A 24,631-nucleotide genomic window follows, 5' to 3' on the forward strand; every position below is an offset into this window, starting at 1 on the left:
CATAGCATACTTGATAACGAGCTGACATAATTGGCACTGTATTAACAATTCAAGTAGTGTGTGTCACTGGCTCTATTTTCTCTCTACAGAGCTCATACAGTAGTGCTACAGATTAAATAAGACATACTCTTAAAGAAAACTAAGTTACAGTATGCTTTGGTTGGTTTGGGTTTGGTTTGGTTTGTGGGTTTTGTTTGTTGTCTTTTTTTTTCTTTTGCCCTTGTCCTTGAAGAATAACCTAAAGTGAATCATTATAATTTTCAAAGTCATATTTGGGGTACTAAGTTTTTTGTTGTTGTTGTTGTTTTAGGTTTTTTTTTTCCCTGTTTTCCTCTGTATGTCCAGTTCAACTACTATCTGGTAAAAGCTTCTCTACCAATCTCTATCTTTTTAAAAATTTATTTTATTTTAGGATGTTTTGACTGCTGCATATTTGAACGTATATCTGTTTGACAAAGTATTTTATTGCCTTTTGGTTAATCAAGTGTGCACCGGGTAGTTTGTGGTAAAACAAAATTTATCCCAGAGAGCTTTTGGAGAATGCATAAAGCTTGAAGACGCTCTACCTGCCTGCTTGTCTCACTCCTGGATAGTTCGGAAATACATGAGATGACCTGGATGAAAATTGGATTCCGATTTTAATAATACAAAAGTTTAAAGGGGTCTTTTTGATAGGTTTTTGTTTTGGTTTTGGGATTTTTCCTTTTTTTCGGGGTTTGTTTTTTTTTTTTGAGATTCTCTTAAGCTTGTAAAGAAACATTCTGCAAAATTTGTTTCTGTGAAATGAATGATTTCTATTACCTTAGGATGAGTACTGTTCAGGAATACAAGAAAAGGGGTTTGCACTCATGAAAGTAAAACCAAAACTCTGTGATTTATGCAACATGAAGATCAAAAACTTCATTAAATTTTTATAAATTTCAAACAAAAGTGCTTGTAAGTTAAGTTATTGAAAATAAGTAAATTTGATCTGATCTCAGTGTAAGATATGAGGAGTTTTCAGAATTGGGAAAATTTAGCGAGTATTCAGTGATTTGTTTTTCCTCTTCCCACAAATAAAATCTGTTTAAAGAAAGTAGAAATAGGGATGCTTTTTCCAAGCTCATTCCACAATGACCCTAAATTGAATCATCTTAAGGCATAAATTCAGTTCTGCTTCTTAGAAATTAGGTGATCTAAATAAATTCTGCAGTGCAAAGCCAGTGTTGGTTTTTTGGGTTTGGTTTTGGTTTGGTTTTGGTTTTGGATTTTTTTCCAGCTCTAGCTTGGAGTGCAATGATAACTACATTTACAATTAAAGCTGATTTTTAAAAAATAAGGAGAGTTTGAAGGAATAATAAACTATGGTAATTAGGTAATTGATATAAAATCATTTCACTGCATTTGATGTTAAATTGAAAAAATATATGAGAGACAAATGTCAAATAGCTTTATCCAATTAAATCTGATTATATGACTGTTTTGTTAAAAAGGAGTGGAAGTTAAATGGTATATGAGTCATTCTGAAGATCTCTGTGTGTAGCATGAACCAATAAAAAGACAGCTGTTTCAGAGCATGCTGAAATTTCCATTTAAAATAAGCTGTATCTACTCAGTTGGAGATTTTGAACGTCTAAATAAATTACCAATCTTTACTGCAGATTCATAGAAAAATAGCATAAAGTTATAGAATTTTTTTAGGAAGTCAAAGATTAGTGATGTTTTATGGTAGCCTCAAGAGCTCTAGTGCTTTGCTAAAACTGTTATGCATGTGTAGTTCTTGTCTCTCACACATGAAATCCAAATTCTCTTTACATGACTATAAAATGAAGTTGCTGTTCTCACTGGTGATCTAGTCCGTTTTCTGTGGGGTCCCTCTTTACATTCTTAGGAAGCTTGTAAAATTATTAGGTTTCACAATGGCAAAACCAAATTTTAATCAACTGACAAAGTTTGAAAAGCACTGATGATTTAGGAGTAAGAAGTTTTATGTCTCTTTTCTATGGGATCCCTCTTCACATTCTTAGGAAGCTTGAAAAATTATTAGGTTTCAAAATGACAAAACTGTTTTTTAATCAACTGATACAGTTTGAAGCTGCTGTGTTTTGTCCATAGAATAATGAACGTTACTCTTTATTTGATGTTACAATTTCCTCATGAAATTAAACTGCAGTCCTTACTATATCTAAAAAAATAATGTTCAAAAGAATAAAGGAAAACTTATACATCTCTGCTTATTTAAGTAGGTACTGAGTTATTCTGTTCATTTGTAGTCTCAGATTTGCTGAATACAAAGAAATCCTATTCAGTAATGTTTGGTGCTCATGCATTACAAAGTCTCATTTTAAGAAGAGATAATAGAGGGTGATCTCTGCATTGATCATTGGTAAGACAAACTCAGAAAGATATTCATGAAGACTTCTCAAAATAGGAGATTTAGTTAGATGTACTGAATTACTCACTGAATTATCATACTTTTCCCCATTGGCAGTAGATTGATGCTGGTGAGATTACTTTGCTGTGTTGAAAAACAGCCTCTGTAGAAACAATCCCTTTTTTTGTGCTTGCTTATTTCCATTTGCACAAATGTCAAGAAACAGGGGAACCAATTAATTACTTAAAATATCTAATTGTAGCTAGGAAGTTTGTTTCCATGCTCTGCAGAGAGAGGTAAGCAATGAGAAAAGACAGATCCATTGAACTGTCCCATGAAAAGATTTTGCTAAAGACTGTTTTTTTTTTCAATTCATCTCTTAACTGACTGTAAAAGAAGCATAGGAAGATTAATTTCCCTTGACTAAAGTTAGCCTGAATTATAACCACAAACTGTTGTTTGGTATTGCGTTCATAGTAGAGTTTCTTTTGAGAGTCTGCCACTTTGTACTGTATATACAATACTGCTACTTACTATATTACACTGTGTTCTTTCTTTCTTTAAACTTTTACCTGATTTATAATTTTCTGTCAAGCTGATTCTTCAGCTGGTGGATTTACACTAGCTGCATGATTCATGATTTGTTCTTAAAGCAGCTGTAAATTTTGAGACTGAGAGAAGTTACGTGAAATTTGTGCTTAGGAAATCTAGGGTTTGTTTTACCTCTTGACCTAGAAGGAAAGCTTGTGTTTGAAAATTCAAACTTGAATTCGTGTCAAGTGCAATTATTCTCAAGCTTCTTAAATATAATTCTTTCTGGCTTGCAATAACAAACCACAAAGTTGCATTGCTTTGCTGACATCAACAGAGAAACTGATTACTTGGAAAGTAGGAGTTGTAATACTGACATTAGTATGAAAAGCCTGAGCTGATTTTATCTGGCAAATCAAGCATACATCAATAACTATTCTTAAAAATGTTTCTGGTTAACCATCCAAAGATTATCTCTTTCCTGTGTCCTTGTAATAAAGTAACTTATAGATATTGAAAAATAAATATGTAAAATGTGAATAAAAGTGCAACATTAGTGTTACTGGTGCTTCTGTGATAGGAGGGATATGCAGGTAAAAAAAAGAAAAAAGGCCTTATGTATACTGGCTGTGTTTAACAAACAAACAAAACAAAACAAACAAACAAACAAAAAAACCCACAAAACAACCAAATAAAACCTCAAAAAATCCCAACCAGCCAACCAAAAAAACAATGGCTGTTTTGAAAATACAGCTGCAGTTATTGATGTGGATCTCTCTTAGCGGACTAATGCAAAATTTTAATTCTTAGGTGCAATCTGTTTTCCTGATCAGCTCAGAGACAGATGATTAATTTTTTTTCCTTTCCTGTAAGAAAATCAAGATTTCTCTCTAACAAGGAAAAAAAAGTCTGCACCCAAATTGTGTTGTCATTATCACTTAGCTAGTATAACAGCATTACAGTGTTTACATTGTTAACTGTCAGTAAAAAAAGATATCAACGGGTGCATTTTTTTTTCTTTGTTGTAGGTTTGTCAAAGATTGAAAAGAGAAACAGGTTTTATATGTAAGCAAAAAGCTATTAATTCTAAATACTTAGTGCTTGCTGATTCCATTTATTATGGACCTAGAAAGCTTATTTTATTCTATTTGATAACGTAACTAAGAATTCAGATTTCCATCTCTCATGTCCTCATTTCTCTATTTTTTATTGTCCTTGTAAACTTTTTTCTTTTTCTTTCTTTCCTCCATATGTGGAGTTTTGGAGTTAAGATTATTTTTTTAAAGTTCTTTGGAAGCCAAATATTTTAAGACTATGAGAAAATTGTACCAATTGTTTTTTCTGACCTATATGAAACAAGCCTCATTAAATCAGTGTTGTCTGTCTTTTGAGTTCAAGATGAGCCACTCGAATCAGACTCCACATGGAAAACCCAGTTCTCTTAAGTTCTCTGAACTGAGTTTGTGGTTATATGTTACAAGTGAGATTTGGAAAGAAATAAGTGTGGATGAACTGAGTGAAAGGCAAGACAAAGCCATGATAATTTTAATTTTGGGGAAGAATCTGTTCTGGGATATGGTAGGAAGGCTGTGATCTCTAGAGGAGAGAATGCTCATTTGGAGTACAGATGATTTTCATACAAAGCCCAAAAAAACCCCAACTTTGTCGGTATTGACACACTTCAGTGACTTAGCATGTGAATTATTCTAGGAAACACTAATTACACATCCACTTCATTGTTTGGTATTTCACAATTAAGTTCTCTTTGTATTGAATTGTTTGCTTTAATTACCAAAACAAACATGGAAGGTATAACAATAAGCTAGGGGCTTTTGTTTTGTAGCTATGAATCAACCAAACCAAATAAAACAAAACAAAGCCCAACACCATAAAAAAAAACCCATCCATAAAATTAAAACTCTGGGCAATGAAATGTCATGTGGGAATCCTATTGAAATACTGATCTCAGTGAAATAAACATAGGGACGGTTTCTGTGAAACAAATGGGAGAAGCTGTAACACAGACTTTCATTTAGTTAGAAAATAGCTATGGAACCAAAAAAACCATCATCACACTACAGTGAATCTGTCAAAGGCCTGGAACAGGTAAGTGTGCTTCAGAGGAACATCCAGTAACTTAGTGTAAGGACTGTTAGATTAAACTTGCCTCCAACCCGCATTGTAGCATCTAAATGTTAACACACTGCATCCTTTCTGCTATTTTGTTCACAAATGCCTTTGGCAGAGATTAAATGACAAATTGTAGACCGTGATAATATTAGGTAAAATGTAAGTAGCTCTAGTGTGGCTCTTCTGAACAGCTCTTCTTTATTCTTCCACTAAGAAGTTGAAAAGAAACACTTTGAAAACATGTCTTTAGCTAGTAAGGGGAAAAAAATTATTTGAACTTAATGCTTCAAGAACTTTAGAAAAAGATAAGAGAGAAAAAAATATACAACTATGGAGATAGTTGAAGTTGTTCAGGTGAACTTTTTTGAAGGAAAATACAATTGTATTGTTTCACAATAGGAGGCTCTTATTTTTGTAGTGGTAACTTGCTTAACAGCATATTGAGAGAGGTGGTAGAAATACTGTCTCTCTCACCGAGTGCTAATACAGAAAGCTATAGTTACCTTTAGGAAAGGAGAATTATTGGCAGTCTTACTAGGTAGGTTAACTTGTGGATGCATTAGTTTCTTCACTTATTGAGCAGCAGCATCTGAGGCACAGAGTTGTGCAACCTGGAATTTAGTTGCCCAAACATGTTTTAACTAAGAAATATAGTGAGGTGTAAAGTATCTGAATAATATTTTGAGTATATTTATGTAAAGAAAACTGAAAAAAAAAATAAAGGGAAGTTCATCTAGATTTTAATTTTCACATTTAGATTTCAATCTAAAAGAAGACAATATGTTATAGTGAAAGGCAGCTTGAAGAAATATGAGCATAAAATAACTGACTGTGTTATCAGGGAAAGAAACAAAACGGGAAAGTGAACTGAAAAAAGAAATCCCAATAAATTGGGAAAGTGGTAGGTGAGATCCTGGAAGGATCTACAACTAGTCACGATGGAGCGGAGGTTACTCTAGCCCAGTATTTTGTCATGGATGATGTTCAAGGACAGAATGTAAGAATAAGACAGAATATAGTAATATATTTTATCAAAGTTATTTTACTGTGTAGCTTATGGACTCACTGAGTGAGGTACTAGAGCTGAGTTCTCTGATTTTAAAAGCTTTTGATAGACTATTGTATGAATTTGAAAAAAATTATAGAGAAAGCCACAAAGTTTATGAAGAAACAAGGAACATAAATAGGTCAGGACAACCTCAGCTGCAGTGGCTGTGAGATGGTAGAGTCAAGAAGTCTAAGAGGAGGCAGGAAAGTGAGAAACAAGAGCACAATCCTGGGCTTCAGGAAGTCAGACTTCAGCCTATTCAAGGACGTGCTTGGAAGAATCCCATAGGAAACCATGCTGACAAGAAGAGGGTTGGCTTTCAAGGATCACCTCTGTGCTCAGGAATGGTCTGTTACAATGACCAGGAAATCAGAGGCAGCCATAAGTCTGTGTTAATGAACAAGGAGATGCTGAGAGAACTCAAATTAAAAGGAAGGAAATTTCGAAGCAAGTATGTGCTTGTCTGGTCAGATCCAGTCTTAAATAGATTATCTTCTGAAAATAGCTGTCATAGCTAAATAATCATATTACTTCTGCAGAATTTAACTAGCTGTTAATATAAAAGTTTTATTTTTTTTCTACAGGCACAACATACATACCAAGATCAAAGAACTTCAGGGTTCACAAATACAGTATTTGGGTTTCAAATGACTGTCAGCTATTCTGGTTTAATATTTGTGATGTTTGATACTTGCATCACAACTTTTTTGCCAAGATGATGAACATAATTACTGCAGAGATGTAGGCATAACTATGACAACACTGGTTTTAATCTTTCCCTGTAGGATTTTGGAGATGATGGATCTTTGTACATTACTAAAGTTACCACAACTCATATGGGAAATTACACCTGCTATGCTGATGGTTATGATAAGCTCTATCAAACTCATATTCTCCAAGTGAACGGTAAGAAAAAATGTTATAATTGTCGAGTCATAAAAGGCTTGGATTGAGATTTTGTCACAGCAGATCTGTTCTTGTCAGTTTACTTCTTCTTTTTAATATTGTCCTACAGCTTAACAGAAAAAGAGGTACCTTTTCCTTTACTTACTGCTCTTCTATAAATAACTGCAAAACACTAATATATAAATTTTTTTGTTTATTTCATCCATATGAATAATAGTCCTTAAAAGGAATAAAAATAGTCCAGTGGAATCTGCACTGTAAGCTGTTCTCTCTGAGGATTTTTATTATGTTAGGATTTATAGTATGTTATAGTATTATTTTTAGTACATTATATGTGTTTTCCCTCTATATATAGATACAGATATATATAGATAGAGGGTAATTTTTAGTATTAATTTTTGTAAAGTTTTAAAAGTTTTGTGATTGATGTAAGATTCTAAATTTACTTTTATTATTTTAAAATCTACAATTATATTTGAAATCTTGGTCTTTATATTTTCCTTCTCAAGTTCTGAGGGTACTTCTCTGAACTCTGTACCCGGACAAAACATAACTGCAGTTGTTACTGGTGCCCTGACGACAGGACTTTCCCTCCTCCTTAACAGTAGTATGCTCTCCAAGACCTGTTTCCTATGTGTAATTTGTTTACTACATTATTTTAAGTAGTTGTTCTCCTCCACTGACGAACAGTCAAAGGGTCCTACTGGAGTTTATACCCAGTAAGGTTTAATGTTTTGGGGGTTGGGTATTTTGTTTGTTCTTCGTTGTTGTTGTTGTTTTTTCCAGTGTCCTTACTTTAAAGTTCATAGTTATGTGTGACTTTTTTAAGTCTACCTTTCTTCAGTAAACTACCAGTGTTTGTTATTGTGTGTTGATACTCACTCCTGTCCAGAATCATGTTTGGACTCAATCTTCTCTGCAAATTTACTTTGCATTAGCAGGCTCTAACTTGACTACTGCTGTTGCCATTACTCTTTGTTTTGCTAGGTAACTGCACAAACTTTTTTTTTTTTGACATCTCTTATCCAAAAATGCTAAAATATTTACTGATATGAATATATTTCATTGATAGTCACACCAAATACGTCTTCCAAGATAATTTTGCCTTTTAATATGATCCGTCCTTCTCTTAATAGCCTTTGTTTTTCTTTCTTTTAGCTTTCTGTTGTTAATATGCCTCACACTTTAAATGACTTTGACATTTCGTGCTTGTTTGCAGTTTTCATTCACATGTTTTCTCTGCCATTGTGTTTCTCCAGAGAACTGGCTTGGAATCTCTCTCTCTCTCTCTCTCTTTCTCTCTCTATCTATCTCTCTATCCATCCATCCATCTGTCTATCTACCCATCTCTTTCAAATATTTTATTTTTTTCTAAACTTCTTCCCCTTCTGACCTCCAACACTTTTTAAATGGAGTATTCTGTCTGAGCTAATACGTGAAATCAGCAATTTGTCCTCCAAATTTTTATTCTTGGATTATTTTCTGTCATTTAAAGAGTGAAACACCAAATACTGGCGAAACTAGTGAGAAGGCTGAAATGTAGTTTACTTGTATTTACTCATGAGGAGAGACCTCATTGCTCTCTACAACTACCTGAGGTGGGGGCCAGTCTCTTCTCCCAGGTAACAAGTGATAGGACGAGAGGAAATGAACTTAAGTTGTGCCAGGGGAGGTTTAGATTAGATATTAGGAAAAATTTCTTCACCAACAGGCTCGTAGGGCACTGGAACAGGCTGTCGAGGGAAGTGGTGGAAGCACCATACCTGAAGTTGTTTAAAAGCAGTCTGGATGAGGTGCTTAGGGACATGGATCTAACAGTCATGCACAGAGAGATGTTAGGTTATGGTTGGACTTGATCATCTTAAGGTCTTTTCCAACCAGATGATTCATGATTTTATGATATTTTAATAGCTGCAGACATAGCAGAATTATTGGTGAGTTGAGAACATTAGTATTTCCTTGGCCAACTTTCTTCTCTGTTTTATGTGTTCTGGATTACCCTAATTTATTAACAAAACTATATTCTTGTCAACACATTCCCTACCTATCCCAAAATCTTGAAGAGGTGCATTGTAACAGTTAAAATACTAGAATTTTTCATGTTTGGCTCAGTTCAGCAGGCAATGAGGCAAAACTCCACTTAAACTGAAGTTTCTGGAAGATTAGAAACCAAGAAACATAATTTGGGAGAGGTGAAGTAGGACAATTGGAGATTTTTCTGGTGACGAAGTGAGTGTCAGAAAATTGTACTTTTGATCTGGAAAACACTGTAAACCTTTATGGTGTCAAAGACAATCAATACTATTGCTCCTCTGTGTCATTCATCATATAAATGTAAAGCTGTCCATACAAATTCACTAGCCTTTGTTTGCTCAGCCCAGATAGCTGTTGTCCCACATGTCAGCACTGGAGTGGTATCTTCCAACACAATTTTGGATGTTGAATTTTGGGGAGCTAGAAAAAGGAGAAACAAGTCTCTTCGAACAGTAGGATCATTTGCTGTGCATATTGTGCATAAATGGAGTTAAACTCATTGAGATTAAAGGTCAAATGAACAGCTTTTCCACACCCTAGATCTGTACTTCTAAGCAGTAATCCTCCTAAGCACAGACATGATGGTCAGTACTTGTAGCTGTGATGATGACTAATTAATATAACGGTTCTTGTACTATCAGGAGAGTCAGACAAAAGGTTAATGTGATAATGAGGTTTTGCTGATCACAAAGATCTCATGTGAAGGTTTAATGAAAACGATATAAGTAGTTTGCAATTTCTTTTCTGGTTTCCATTTATGTAAATTTCCGTATTATTGTAGAAAAAATATATTTATATGCTTCACATATTTATATATAAAATATATTGTTATATTTATGTGGACTAGTTTTCAAATATTAAAAGAAAAATAAATGCAATTATATACATAAGATTAAAATATTTAAGGCTTGTTTGTTTGGTTTCTTTTTAGTTCTAAATTGGCTGGTAGAGTAGTAGAGAATAATAAGCTTCCTTTGGAGTCTTAGCAATACAGATAACAGGCACTGTAAAAGATTTTTTATGGTGAAAAAATGGTATGCTACTCCTTGAGCTTTCATTTTGATTTACAAGGCAAGGTCTTTTCAGAGGTTACATGAATTTTCCCTAGCCTAGTTCCAAGATATTTTCACCATATTTGGAACCAATGGTCTTAGAAGGCTGAATGATAAGGGGTGTAGGATCCATTCAATTATGCATTATATATTATTCTGCTAAATACAATCATGTGATGTCTTTTGTCCTCTCCCTTTTTGACCTATGTAATGACCTCTCCCTTAAAAAGCAGGTTTCTTTAGCTTAAAATATTAAAACATACCTCATTGAAATTTGGTGTGAACAACTACATTATTAGAATTTGCTTTCCAGTTACACACACACACACATAAAAATCAAAGAGTTTACATCAAAATTGTCATATTAAATTAACTTTTTTAGACTGACCCCACACTGCATGAACATTTTAATTGTCTGTATGTTTTAGTTGCATAGTTGTTGGCACCATATTATAGAAAGGCTTCAAGGTAATATGAAATGAAAAATTATAATGAAAAACAAAGTTTGAAAAGCTTTTCTAGCTGTATAGATAATGTATCTGACACAGATTTGCAGAGGAAAGTAGGAAATGGCAACAAATGCGGGAAAGATAAGGCAAGGAAAATACTACAGTATCATGCTAGTACTTTGAAGTCTGGGAAGACACTGCTAAAGGGACACAGCATCTCCTAGAGTAATATGGGGTAGTAGAAGAAAACAGAAGACTGTTTTGTCTTGAGCAGGTCCACATTTTCATGTCTCCTAACCCTGAAGAAGTTAATTTAGCAACAATACCATCTTGTGATGCAGGGGGTTGTTTTGTTTGTTTAGGAAGTATTTGATTTCAGTTACAATATTTTCTAGAACTTTGCTAGGAACAAAATTACCCCAAAAATGTCATCTGCCTGTTGTTCAAGATAAGCTGATGCCTTTTCCTACTCAATGAAAATTCTCCAAAACTGAAAGGTTAAAAAATTTCTCTTCACACAGACTCAGTAGAAGTCTTCTAAGGTGTGGTAGTCAAACACCAGTAAGATTTTATATGCAATGAGAACATTCAGTAGCACAAAAAAAACCCAGGAAATATCCTGCCATAGGTAGTCAGAATGCAATGAGTTGCAATGCCTTGCTGTTGGTCATAAAAGACATTTGTGTTGTTGAGATGCTTAAGAGTATTAAATGACAGAAAACTGCCTTTAAGGAGGTGCAACTCTTCTCAAGCAAGATGGAGAAATAAACTATAAGATTTTGATGCTGTGACAAGTCTGTAGCATGATTAGGCCACCTAAAAGACCTCTGAACAGGGCATACATGGGAATTGGATTCTAGGAAGTAAGACAGTGCAAGACTGGGAGCTGAAGTGCTGAATGGCTCAAGCCATCTGAGCATGCAGTCAAGCAGGACTCAGTCTGAGAAACACAGTGGGGGAGGCAAGGTCACAATGTGGAAAACACAGATCCTATGGGAAAGAAGACAGACTAGGGATCATGTCCACAAAAGCAAAATCCCTCCCAGAAACACAATAGAAACCTTAAATCCCTGAATTTTAAATGCTTTTGCTCTCAGCCAGTAGTCTAGGCAGCTAACAGACATCATTTTCACATTTTTAATCTTCTTCCATATTCTTTTATTATATTTTTGCAATTTGCATGTTGGGGTTATATGTAATTTTCCAAGTATATTATTTGAAAAGACCCTCATCTCTAACTGGGTTTAAAATATCCCTGAAACCCACTGATTTGTGCATCCTCTCTGAGAAACAGTACATACATCTGTGTATTTCCTGTGATGTAGAAATCTGGGTATTTCTGTGGTGTAATAGGACAGCATGCTGGGACATTTCTTGTAAACAGTTGGATAGCATTTGAAAATATTTAATCTCGTGCCAAAATAGACACAGTTCATTTTTGATCTTGTTATTGTCTTTCATTATCAAATGATACTTCATCCTCTATCCAGCTGTGTTTCATGACTCCAGCTGAGTATTTCATATTTTTAAATCTTCATTAAACAAAACTTTGGAGAATAGGAAATATGATTCTCTAATCTTCATTACAGTTTTGGGTTTTTGTTTTATTGTTAGAAACAGCCTCAAGCAAGTTCTCTCTATAAATAGTTAAAGATAAGATCAAGAATTAATCCTTTTGCTTAATCATGATTGCCAATAGGAATATATCCATGTAGTATCATATGCCCTCTCTTTGCCAGTACTTATGTGTAGTATGTATCAAATACTTAGTTGGTAATCATATATTGCAGCAAGTTTCTAAACCTTGGAAAAGTGATGTCAACAATTCTTACATTTTTGCTAATAATAACATTTAGAAGACTAGTGTTATAAATGTCCAATTTAACACCTTCATTATTGATCTGGATGATAGGGAAGATTTGTACCTTCAGCAGATTTGCAGATGACACCAAACTGGGAGGAGTGGCTGATACACCTGGGGGTGATGTTACTGTTCAAAGAGAACTTGACAGGCTGGAGAAACTGGCCATCAGGAACCTCATGAATTTCAAAAAGTAGAACTGCAAAGTACTGTACCTGAAGAACAACCCCATGCACCAATATATGCTGTGGGCCACCCACACAGAAAGCAGCTAGGCAGCAAAAGGACCTAGGGGTCCTAATGGACCCCAGGTGGAACATGAGCAACAATGTGTCCATGTGGCCAAGAAGGTGTATGGTATCCTGGGCACAGCAGGTCCTGTTTGAACGTCAGGAGACATTTTACAGTGAGCATGACTGAGGAATGCAATAGGTTGCCCAGAGGGGTTGTAAGTTCTCCCTCTTCAGAGATATTCTAAAACCTAGATATGGTCCTGGTCAACTGGCTTTAGGTGGCCCTGCTTAAGCAAGAAGACTGGACAAGGTGATTTCTAGAGATTCCTTTCAGCTTCAACCGTTACGTGATGCTGTGCTTACATATTTTATACCATTAAAATGGATTGCTGGTAGGAGTGCTGGAGAAAAGGGAAAGGTACAGATGAAGTGTTAAAGAAAATGTTTGTGAAACAGGACATTTAGAATCTCTGTACATGACATCATAACTTACTGGTTGTACATTATTCATATTTACTAAATAAATTTAAGGAGAAACAATCTTATTACTCAACCCCAAACTACTGATTTAGAATTCAGGCCTTTTTTTTCACTGATACTATAGGCAGTGAACAGTGTTTTTCTCACAGAATGTTCTATCTGCTTCATAAATTTACTGTGGCGGTTCAGCATTGAATGTCACTGAATACATGACTAATGCCACATCTGTGTGTTATATGTAGCTGCAGGAGTCTTTAGAATAGCTTATAATTATTTTTCTTAAAATCAAGACAACAGTCTTCTCTGCTGAACTGTAACTATTTCCTGCCTTCAGTTCCACCAGTCATTCGAGTCTATCCAGAGAGCCAGGCAAGAGAGCCAGGTGTGACAGCTAGTCTTCGGTGCCATGCTGAAGGTATTCCCAAACCACAAATTGGCTGGCTGAAGAATGGAATTGATATCGCTCCAAAGTTATCCAAACAGCTAACTCTTCAAGGTAAAAGTGGATGCTGTACTTAAATTGCAAGGAATTGTTGGTCATGCCATTATGTACATCACATTATTTAAAACACCTTTGCCTGTGAAATTTAGACTGTTTGCTGACATTCCTACTTAAGCTGACATGGAGCTCTGGAAATCGTTTCCATAGACACCAATGTAGGTATAAAATTTCAGTGTGTTTGTTTTTTTCTGTTGTTACACTGCATTCATACAAAAACAAAACCAGGTGTTTCTGGTTATTAGAAACAAGTCTATTTATTTACCCTGAAAGATTGGACTAGATGATACTTGAGGTCACTTCCAGCCTGGTATTCTATTCTACTCCTATTCTTCTCCTTCTTCTCCTCTCTCTCTTCTCCTCCTCTCTTCTCCTCCTCTCTTCTTCTCCTCTCTTCTTCCTCCTCTCTTCTCCTCCTCTCTCCTTCTCCTCTCTCCTTCTCCTCTCTCCTTCTCCTCTCTCCTTCTCCTCTCTCCTCCTCCTCTCTCCTCCTCCTATCTCCTCCTCCTCTCTCCACTCTCCTCTCTTCTCCTCCCCTCTTCTCCTCCTCTCTTCTCCACTCTCTTTTCTCATTCCTATGTCTATTCTATTTCTTTTTCATTCTAATCTATTACAATTATTATTTTTGTAGAAATTTTAGCACATTATGTTCTGTGGAAACTTGGATTATTTTGTGTAAAGCCAATGATAGTGTCACATGACTAAAAGTAGCATAATAAAAGTGTATTTACCTGATTTTAAAAACAGGTTTAGTCATTTAAACCTGCATAAAACCTCAGACTGATAGTTGACTCTCAGGCACATAATCAACTGAGGTAATCCAGGTATCTGTGAGATAAATAATAGTGCATGTAATCCACTAGCCAGTTGAATACCTTTGGATTAGTTTGGCATGTCTCCAAGTTACAAACTCAGGAATGAAAATGGTTTAATTAGTAGAAGCAGCTAAAGGCTTCTGAATGTATAATCTGAAAGCACTGTAGCATGTCTGCATCTTGACTTTCTCCTCTGCTTTCAGCAAATGGTAGTGAGGTTCACATTAGCAATGTGCGCTATGAAGATACAGGAGCATACACTTGTATTGCAAAGAATGAAGCAGGGGTGGATGAAGATATTTCTTCTCTTTTTGTGGAAGACTCTGCTCGAAAAACCCGTAAGTATTAGAAGAAGTACAAAAAATGCATGTAGTTCTCACATAAATCAGTATTTAAAACTATAAAACATTAAATAAAATTAAATGAGCATTTGTAGATAAGTGATTTTTTAAAAATTAAATGTTTAAATAATGATATCCAAGAGTCACCAGAGACACTGCATAATCTGAAGTTTATTTAGGAGTAAAATGAAATCTCTGATTCATTCTGTGAATTCAGATATTTTTCACATCACTGTTAAAATTTGGGTAGATTCATTGTGATCGATTTGTTGCATAGGAAAAAGAAAAGGAACTGGATGCTTAAATAAGGCAAAGCTGTGGTTCTAGTGTAAATTCTGAGGGTTGATTTGGATTCTGGAAGAAGACCTTTTCCAATCTTTCTTCTTGTATGTTTGTGGGTCAAACTTGACCCTTATGATATGAGAGCCATCACAGGACTTCCTCTCACCTGCTGGAGTGCTCAGTAGGTCCAGATCAGTTCCAACTTGCTCATGCTGTCTTGTGTCTGGATAACTGTGGCTCCCCAGAAATGCAGAGCAGCAGTGACCAAATTCAGTTGGTAAGCTGAGAATTCAATGTGCCAAAGAAATCTCTACCAATACCAGAAAGTAGTTTTCTTTATCCTCTGTTAAATGGTAGTGGGTCTTGTAAACGTTGTCTAACTATTGTCTGATACTCCTTTTATCTTCCTTTTCCTTTCTCCTCTCAGAAAAATCCATTCCTGAATTTATGCTTAATCTGTTTGGTTTTGCTTTTTTGTTTGTTTTTATTTTTTTCTTTTGAGTCTATTTCCTTAATGACTGCTACATATTCATTAGAGATATATCTTGTAAAATGATAGTTATTTGACTAGGGAATCTGATTGCATTAACTTAAGGCATTCATATTTATCTAAGCTTATTCAACGGTGCCAAGTACTTGACAGAAGATACTAGAGGAAGAATTAGTAGCACTGAAAATCTACGTGACACTCCCTTTCACAAGACACTGAGTTCAGTGCATACAAGTTTATTAAGCTTTAAACATTTCAGAGGAAATCTTCCATGCAGGAAAATTTTATAATCCTAATGTTAATATCTTTACTTAGCTGCTTTCAGTAACACTAATTATAACTGCCATTTCAAAATTCTTAACATGATTTTTTTTTTTTAAGTGTCATGAAAATGCCTGCTCAGATGTTTCTGAGAAGGCAGCTGAGGATAAATAGGTTGTTTGATCATGCTGAATTAATCTGGTGATAGAAAGTAGCTTGGTCACCTCTATTTGCCTGTTGCAGTCTGTGAAAAATATAGTGAGTGGTGCCAATTTAAAAAGCCCTGAGAAATTAGAATTTATTTATGCTTGGTTGAGGCTTGTTTGGCTTTAACAAAACATTTATTCCCAACCGTCCAGTTTCCTAGTGTTTTAGTTACCTAATTGTTGTATCCTCTAAAGGCTTGTTCTGTAGGGATTATGCAGGAATAGCCAGACCTATGCAAACTACTGTTTTCAGGCATTGTAATGTCATGCAGTAATTTTAGATCTCTTAACTTTACAGGATTTGTGAAATCAATGAATACTGCTTTCAACAAATGCTGTAAAATCTGCCAGCAATAAGTTGTGTATGGCCATTGGTGTAATGCATAATGTAAATGAAGGTAGACAGAATGTAAACCATATTGTTTCTAAGACAATTAATCCAAAATACAATATTCTTTCTTCCCATAAAAATAATTTACTCTCAAGTTCTGTGTTGCATGTTGGAGGAAGGCATTTTACCGTTGTGTTCCTTGGTGTTTGGACATGGTTTCCTAAAAATTGGTGGATGTGAAAATACACTTACAGTCCATAGCTGCATAATTATGTCATTCAAATATAGGTGACACAGATATTTACGTGAGATACTTTGATTCACTGACTTTGATTCAAAATCCCTCTACATGCAGGAGAACTAAGGTACATACTAATAAAAATCAAATAAATAAAACAAACAAACAAGGAAACAAAACCAAAACCCAATTAACATCAGTAAATTATCACAACTAAGCAAATAAACTGCTTTCATAGGTACAAATTGCCTGGAAGGAGGTGTTAGCATCAGAAGAGCTGAACTCATATTAATTATTTACTAACTTATAATTAACTGTTTTCTGCTTGTGTTTATCTTTCTACCAGAACCCTGGTTCATGCAACAAATTAGGGATTATTAGGGAAGAAAATGACATATTTAAAACCTCTTGGATAGGATTGTGCCTTTTGTTCCCTTACCTACACATTTTAAACACAATGCTACTACTACTTTAATTTAAAACCTGCTGATTAGGTCACGAGTTATATTCTAAAGTCTGTGGTGATATAAATGTTATTTCATATGATCTGGTATAAACTATACCTGTCATAGATAAATTTTTAAAACAAATTTTGCTTTTATCCTACTTTAAGAGAATAAAACAGCCATAGTTTGTTTGTTTGTTTGTATGGTGTTGTGGGTTTTTTTTTAATTTATTTTTGTTTCTATCCTTACTGGAATACTTCCTTCTGTAAATAAGGATATTACTTTGAACAAAAGTAGAACAGATTCCCATTAGCTCATCGGTTATTCTAAGTTTGTCTACTTTCCAAATATTACATAAGATAAAAGTCATAGCAAAATAAAACATTTCAGAGCATTGAGTTGATTGGCTGTTGGGATGGTAGTGAGAACTTTTGCAGTGGATCTCTAAAACATAAACTAGAATTGCACTATATTGAGTGTGACAGTAATTTTTTTAGCCACAAAGCGAATACAGAACGTGGTTCCATTTTTACCAGTGTATGTATTTTATTTCGTGGAAAATTTAACGGTCAAAGGAAATGCTTGCTTTTGCACTTATCAGACCCAATGTGAGTTTTAATGCTACTTAGCATAATAAATAATTTTTTGGTAGATATTTGTGGAATCTTGCTTTCAACTCATCCCAAATTTGTTATGTGGAAAGCTCAGTAAAGTGCTTTGAGAAAAATTTAGCATATGCAGCAGAAAGGCCACGGCTAACTCCTTCCTTTGGAAATGGATAGCATAAACAGCTTCTAAGAGAAAATCTTGTGTTTTCTGGCACCTCTGCCTAAATTAAAACCAGTGCCATTATGGATAAATAGATTGTCAAATAATAAGTGAAGCTTTCTGTCACCTGTGTGCCTAAAAATGTTACCAGACTGCTAGGTTTTCAACATTCAAAGCATTGGTAACAGAAGCATGTAATGCACATGTCTGGATTATAAACAGGAAAGAAATAAAGTGAATGGCAAACCTATACGCAATTGTGGGAAGTGTGATTCTAATAGAAAAATTAAATACATAATAAAGAGTATGACGCAGGGATGCCAGAGCATATTTTAACGTTTCTAGTTTCAGAAATTTGAATTCCACTTCCCAAGAAAAGTCATTATACTTTAATGATAATGATTCATCATCAAGACAGTAATGTGAGATGAAAGTGAAGATGAAAATACTGTGAAAATGCTTTGTCATCCAGATCTGTTCCGTATATGCCAGCACTGATCACTGAACCATTGTTCTGACACATGGGTAACATTTTTAATAGTAGAAGACAGTTTCAAGAATAATCTTTTCTTAATGTGCCAGAATTTTTTTTTTTGTTTTCAGTGTGCACTAAAATTAAAACTGAAAATATGCTTTCATATTGGCATTCTTGTAGGTGAGAGGAATTAATTTATTTTCTTTAAAATACCTTAACTAAAGTATTGTGTTTTACTAGTTAACTCATTCTGTAGCTGAAAGTTGATAAACGTAACACTTGTGTTAAAAACACATGTGCACTTTTTTCTAGGCTGGTGAAGTTTTAATGGAATTTTTTATTTTATAGTACATATATAAACATCAGTATAAGTACGGGTGAGAAGTGTCTCATGCTGTCCCTTATCACATCCTTTTTAATTCTTCTAATTTCAACCACTTGATTGACACATTCTGTTATTGTTGTATCAAGTGAAAGCTTTTTTATAAATTTCAAACTCGAACGTTTCTGCTAATAAACTATGACCACTCCTGAAACAGAAATTAGGAAGAAAAGATGTTAAAAATACCGCAGTCATTTTGCTCAAAGTTTTTATATCACAATATGGGACTTGATATTGGTGGCTCATGCAGTGAGATTATCACTTGAACATATTGCAACAAAAATTATTTATCTGATGTTTTACACCCTAAAAAATCTCAAAGTAAATAAACACTTCTTGGGAGTTTGGTAGAGTTGTGGAGATGCCAGTCACACTGAGTAGCTTTAGAACTACCAGAATAGAGCAGATTCTCAATGTAACTGTGTTTTCTTGCTTCCATGGGCCTTTGTGAATGTGGAAGTGAGGATAACTTTCTCTAATTGCTCTTGGTTCCTTGAGTGTTTCTGCTAATAGTATCCCAGGAAAGGTAGGTAAGGAAGAATAAGACTGAGTAAATTGAGAAAGTGAAAGAGACCTGTGATAGATATAATAGGAGAGGCCAGTAATGTGAAGGAAGAAAGGGAGGACACATCAGCAGATGAAAGAGGACAGGTGAATGAGAATACTGAAGCGGAAAGAAAGGGAGGAAAAATGGGTAAAATGATCTCTTAAAAGATACAGAATTATCGTCTATGAGATATAGAGTTGCATCCAGGAGTATCTAGTCACTGTAATGTCTTTGTCATTAAATATCTGTTATCACACCATGATAATGTACACCTTGTATTGCTGCTGCTTTGTAATCCATGTGGAGAATAGTGTTATTTCTAGTGCCAATTAAAACAAATAAGAGAGATATCTGAGAAAACAGAACTTTCTATTGTTTTAGTAAGAGGAACACTTTATTTAACTTGCTTTTAAAAAAATAAGGTAACATATTGGAGTAGAAATGTGTATTAAAGGAAAATTTGCAAACACAAAAAACAATAGTCAAAAGAAGGTTTATAGGTAGAAACAGTCTATAGTTTGTAATAATCTTGATAACATTTATTTATCTAGTTGCTCGCGTGTCATTCTGACCATCTCCAACAGAAAGCAAGTGATTTCCATCACATAAGTGTCTAAATGCAGTTTTACTAATTAAACTCTCAGTAATTCTTCAGGCTTTGAAGTGTGTTGCTTCTGTATCAGACCTAAAGGGCTTCTGTGTGTGACAGCCTGTCTGCTTTTTCCAATGCCAATTGTGAAGAGCCTTACTTTATCTTCTTGAGAACCTCTGTGTAGGTGCTGGAAAGTTGCTATTAGGTGTTCCCAAAGCCTTCTCCCCTTAAGGCTGAACAAGCCCAGTTATCTCATTAATTCCTACCTGGTGTGCATACATTTTATAATGTGATCTTTATTCTCCTTTTTTCTTACCAGCACGGCCCTTGCCTGAGAATTTTTAGATTTTGAAATCTCTGTTGGAAAAGCTATATTTTAATCTGAGAAAATTTGGCCTTCAAAGAAAGTAAATGTTCATAAAATCTCTACTATAACTGGAAACTATTATAATACTTAATACAAAAACATAACACTTATTTTTGCTTTTCCCAGTACATATTAGTCTTTCCTGCATTAGCATCTCAGATTCATAAAGAAAAAAAAAATTCTAATTACTTCTTTATTTCTTGTGTCTTCTTTATTGGCTCCTTATATACTTTTTCAGAATATTAATCTTGAACTATTATGACTTTGATAGTTAACAAGAATCATGAAGCATGTGAGTGAATAGACCTGTACATCCTACTCCTACAATAGCATCTAAAATATTTCAGAATGCAAGAACTCTGCTGTTTCAACTCTCTAGAGACTGGAAACTCCCTTTGTGCTGTGAATTCCATTTTCCCTCAAGTTTGCAGTTAAAGCCATTGAGAATGAGAGAGCTGGTCTGGTTGATAGCTGGATAACCCCTACAACGACTGGTAAAAGCATTCTGGGGATTAACAATCTAGTCTAAATCTCATTGAGGACAGCAGTCTCCCCCACTGTCATGAACCTCTAATAATACCTGAGAGAACTCATCTGTGTTAGGAGTCTCTGGTGTAATCACATTTGTAGTACAAACAGCAGTTTAAAATCTGTGTTTAGTTCCATTCCTGTGTAGTCTGATATTTCAGAACAGATATTTTGTAGATTCATAGATTTAAGCATAATGGAGCCATTTTATCTAACTCTAATCTATTTTTTCCTTTTCACAAGACATTAAATTACATCCTGTTCTGCCTGAATACAGATCTAATGCTTTGTTCCAGAAATACATCTACCTGAGCTAGAGACACAAAGGATTGAATAATCCCTCATTTCTCTTGTTATTTTGCTTTATTAATTAGTTTCACTAACATAGAATTATGCTTAGTTTCCTTCAGTTTCCTCCTTTGATTCTCTCTTTTTTTTTTTTCCTTTCCTTCCCCCCCATAAATTGGAATTATAGAATCATACAATAGTTATGGTTGGCAAAAACCTTCAAGATCATAGAATCGAACCATATCAACTCTGCCAAGTCTGGTGCTAAACTATGTCTCTTAGTACTATGTCTCTGCCTTTTTAAAACACCTCTAGGGGTGATTCAGCCATCACCCTGGGAAGCCTATTCCAGTATTTTGTACCCATTTCAGTGAAGAGATTCTTCCTAATAGTCAATCTAAACTTCCACTGATTCAACTTGAAGGCATTTCCTCTCATCCTATCACTGAATTGCATATAAGAATAAATGTAAAAGCAGATACATGCATAAATGTTCTCATTCTGCTTGATAGTTGAATTTGAGCAAAAAATAAATCCTCTTAACCTTGTCTTCACTTTTAGCAATATTATTTTTAAATAAAAATAATTAAAATCTTCTGTGGTTCAGCAACCAGCCAGTAATGATGGTCTAGATTTACCCTGTAATGTAAGGGCATGTGTTTATACATTAAAAATGTGACAAAAAGGAATAAGATAACAGATACAGTCTCTGGTTAATCACGTGCATATGATTAACCAGAACAGCTGACAACAGTGGTGGCCATCAATGAAGTAAGGAGACAGCAGCCCTTCAGGTGTATTGAAATTATTTTTGTTTTGCAGTTAAAAGTACAGCAGATTACAATTGGCCATAAACACTTAAAGCTAAAGAGTTCTGTATGTTTGTTGTTTGGTTTGGTTTCTGTTCTATTGTTTTAATTTCTCTTAATGTTTTCCAAAACTTCATTACTAAAATGCAGTTTGATTTGTCATTGATTAATATAACTTCTTAAGTATTTCTTTAAATTTCGTTGAGACATAAGTGTGCACCTTGGGGAGACAACTGTCATGATAAAAAGTTATCAAGTACTGCTGTTAAGGCATTTTCAAGACAAATTTGACAGTACTTGGTAGTATTTTAATATTTAGTAGCTTTACTTTTGGTCATCAGTCACAGACTAGTGTTAACCCAGTTCACCCACAATGACATCATCATATATTGCAAAGCAATTCTATGGATTCTTTCACCTAGCCACACAAGCAGGATAAAATTTACCTGCCTCACACACTGTATCCTGGGGCTAAATTTAAAAAAAATAATATACCTGTTCTGTGCCTTAAGTAGATAAATTTCTAGCTGTGCCTTTTTTATGTAATGGCTTAGTCCTATCACCTAACCAGAGATTATGTGGACTGAATGCTACTGACTTGACAGGTTTATGGCCATCATAAGCAACCAGGCATCTCCACTGGCTAGAACTTGCAATGAGACTAAAAGCCTTTTGACTGTGATTTGTTGCCTAAATTCTCTCTGACAAGATTTATGCAACTTTAATAGAATCTTCCTGTCACATCTTATACTGAATGATACCTATTTACCTAATTTCCTCAGAGATAATTTCTGTTGGCATTTTATTTTATGGCAGGGCTAAACAAGTTTATACTTGTTGACAGCATCATAGCAAAGACTTTATGTCAAGAGTAGGGTAAAAATTCAGCTCATGTATCATTTTTTCTTCCTACTAGTGTAGACTGGATTGTGTTAATGTGCTATGGGAAAAGACTTCATTATCAAGATTTATGGAAAAATATTAAAGAAGAATAAGCTAACATTTGACCAAAAAGTAAAGTGTGAACTGTGACTTAACTGATAAAAAATAGTTTAATAATCATAAAACCAGATATTTGGCTATTGTATTAACCTACCCTGAAATGAAACTAAAGTGCATGTCACTTTACAGTGACTTTACAGAAATTTGATAGAATTTGTATTGACATAATTACTTCAAATATAGTCACAACAAGCAATAGATAACTTTCAGGGGGAAAAAAAGTGTTTGCTTCACAAATAAGGTTTATATATATTTATAGTAGTATGCAAGCCTAACAAATCTGAATTTCATATAAGAATAAATATAAAAGCAGACACATGCATAAATGTTCTCATTCTGCTTGATAGTTGAATTTGAGCAAAAAATAAATCCCCTTAACCTTGTCTTCACTTTTAGCAATATTATTTTTAAATAAAAATAATTAAAATCTTCTGTGGTTCAGCAACCAGCCAGTAATGATGGTCTAGATTTACCCTGTAACGTAAGGGCATGTGTTTATACATTAAAAATGTGAGAAAAAGGAATAAGATAACAGATACAGTCTCTGGTTAATCACGTGCATATGATTAACCAGAACAGCTGACAACAGTGGTGGCCATCAATGAAGTAAGGAGACAGCAGCCCTTCAGGTGTATTGAAATTACTTTTGTTTTGCAGTTAAAAGTACAGCAGATTCCAACTGGACAATACTGAATTTTGCTACATAACCCTACTGCATCTTCCTTATTGTCCTATTTTCCGACATCTACTTATGACCTCTTGCCATTAAGGGATTGAAGGTTTGGAAAGGGACAGTGGTTTGCTTATGTGGTGCTGCAAAGCAGAGCAAAATGAACTGATACAGGACTGTTAATTTTATTGATCAGTTGTTACATTCTGACAGAAATTAGAGTAATTACATAATACAGACTGTTTGCCTGAGATAAAACATGGAATTAACAACAGTAGTTCTATATTCATGAATAATAATTATTTTAATTCAGAAGATATTAGTGGATTTCCAAACCCCTCCATATATTGTACTGTATAAAGCATAAAACATATCTTTCTTCCGTTTTTCACTCTTCTTAAAGCGATATTAAACTGCATTATTCTCTTACTTGAGCAAACTAAGAAATTTTTCACATGTTCAGATACTCATTTTGCCTGATTGCCAGTGCAAAAAAAATAACATTTTATGAAAATATTTTATTTACCTGACGTAATATGTAATGTCAGGAAAAAAGAAAGGAAAATTTCAGAATATTTAACTACAAATACATAAAATAGATGCAAAGGAGTAACAGTTTATAATTAAAAAAATGTTCATAGGTTTTTTTAGAAGCTTATTTAGAATTTTCTTGGATAATGACCATTGAGGTGTATGATAAAAGAGTGAAAATTGGTTTTGGAGGAAAATTAACTATTGTATTTCAAGAACAAGTTCTTTTTTTTGAATCTTACTGCCCTAATCTCATTTTTCCATGGATATATATAGTATTGTGTGCTGATTACTGATAATGTGAATGCCTAATCATATCACCAAAAGGAAGCAGAACAGCTATATTTAATCTCCAGACTCACTAAATATAAACCTTACACATATACTTTATTCGCAACTTTTATGTCTTGAATGTTTCGATAAAAGAAAAGTAGGGAGGAAGAGCACTGTAGTTGACATGGTTGAAAGCTTTGTCATTGGTTGTTAGAACAGAAAAGTCAATGTAATATTTATTACTAGTGTCATAAAAAGGAGTAGGATATAGTAATTTGGTTTTGGTTTTGTGTTTGTTTTTGAAAAGTGACATAGTAGCACCCTCTTAGTCATTTAATAACAGAAATACCATGGATTTTTGCAGTTGTTGTTTTCATCCAAAGGGGAGATGGATATGTACTGGTGTTAGAATT

The 24,631-nt window shown here is 34.4% G+C and overlaps 1 protein-coding gene across 3 annotated transcripts in view; it reads left to right on the top strand.

Annotated features, from left to right (window-relative positions):
* The window catches only part of FSTL5 (follistatin like 5), a 226,324-nt gene that overhangs the window by 158,819 nt on the left and 42,874 nt on the right, over positions 1 to 24,631 (top strand). For all 3 annotated transcript variants that reach the window (XM_054383005.1, XM_054383006.1, XM_054383007.1), the window contains exons 7-9: positions 6,848 to 6,968; positions 13,412 to 13,573; positions 14,595 to 14,729. In XM_054383005.1, coding sequence (XP_054238980.1) covers positions 6,848 to 6,968; positions 13,412 to 13,573; positions 14,595 to 14,729 — 418 coding nt within the window. The remainder of the gene's footprint in view (positions 1 to 6,847; positions 6,969 to 13,411; positions 13,574 to 14,594; positions 14,730 to 24,631) is intronic.

Source organism: Indicator indicator, chromosome 8 (genome assembly GCF_027791375.1).
Source record: "Indicator indicator isolate 239-I01 chromosome 8, UM_Iind_1.1, whole genome shotgun sequence".
In the NCBI taxonomy this organism is placed as follows: domain Eukaryota; kingdom Metazoa; phylum Chordata; class Aves; order Piciformes; family Indicatoridae; genus Indicator; species Indicator indicator.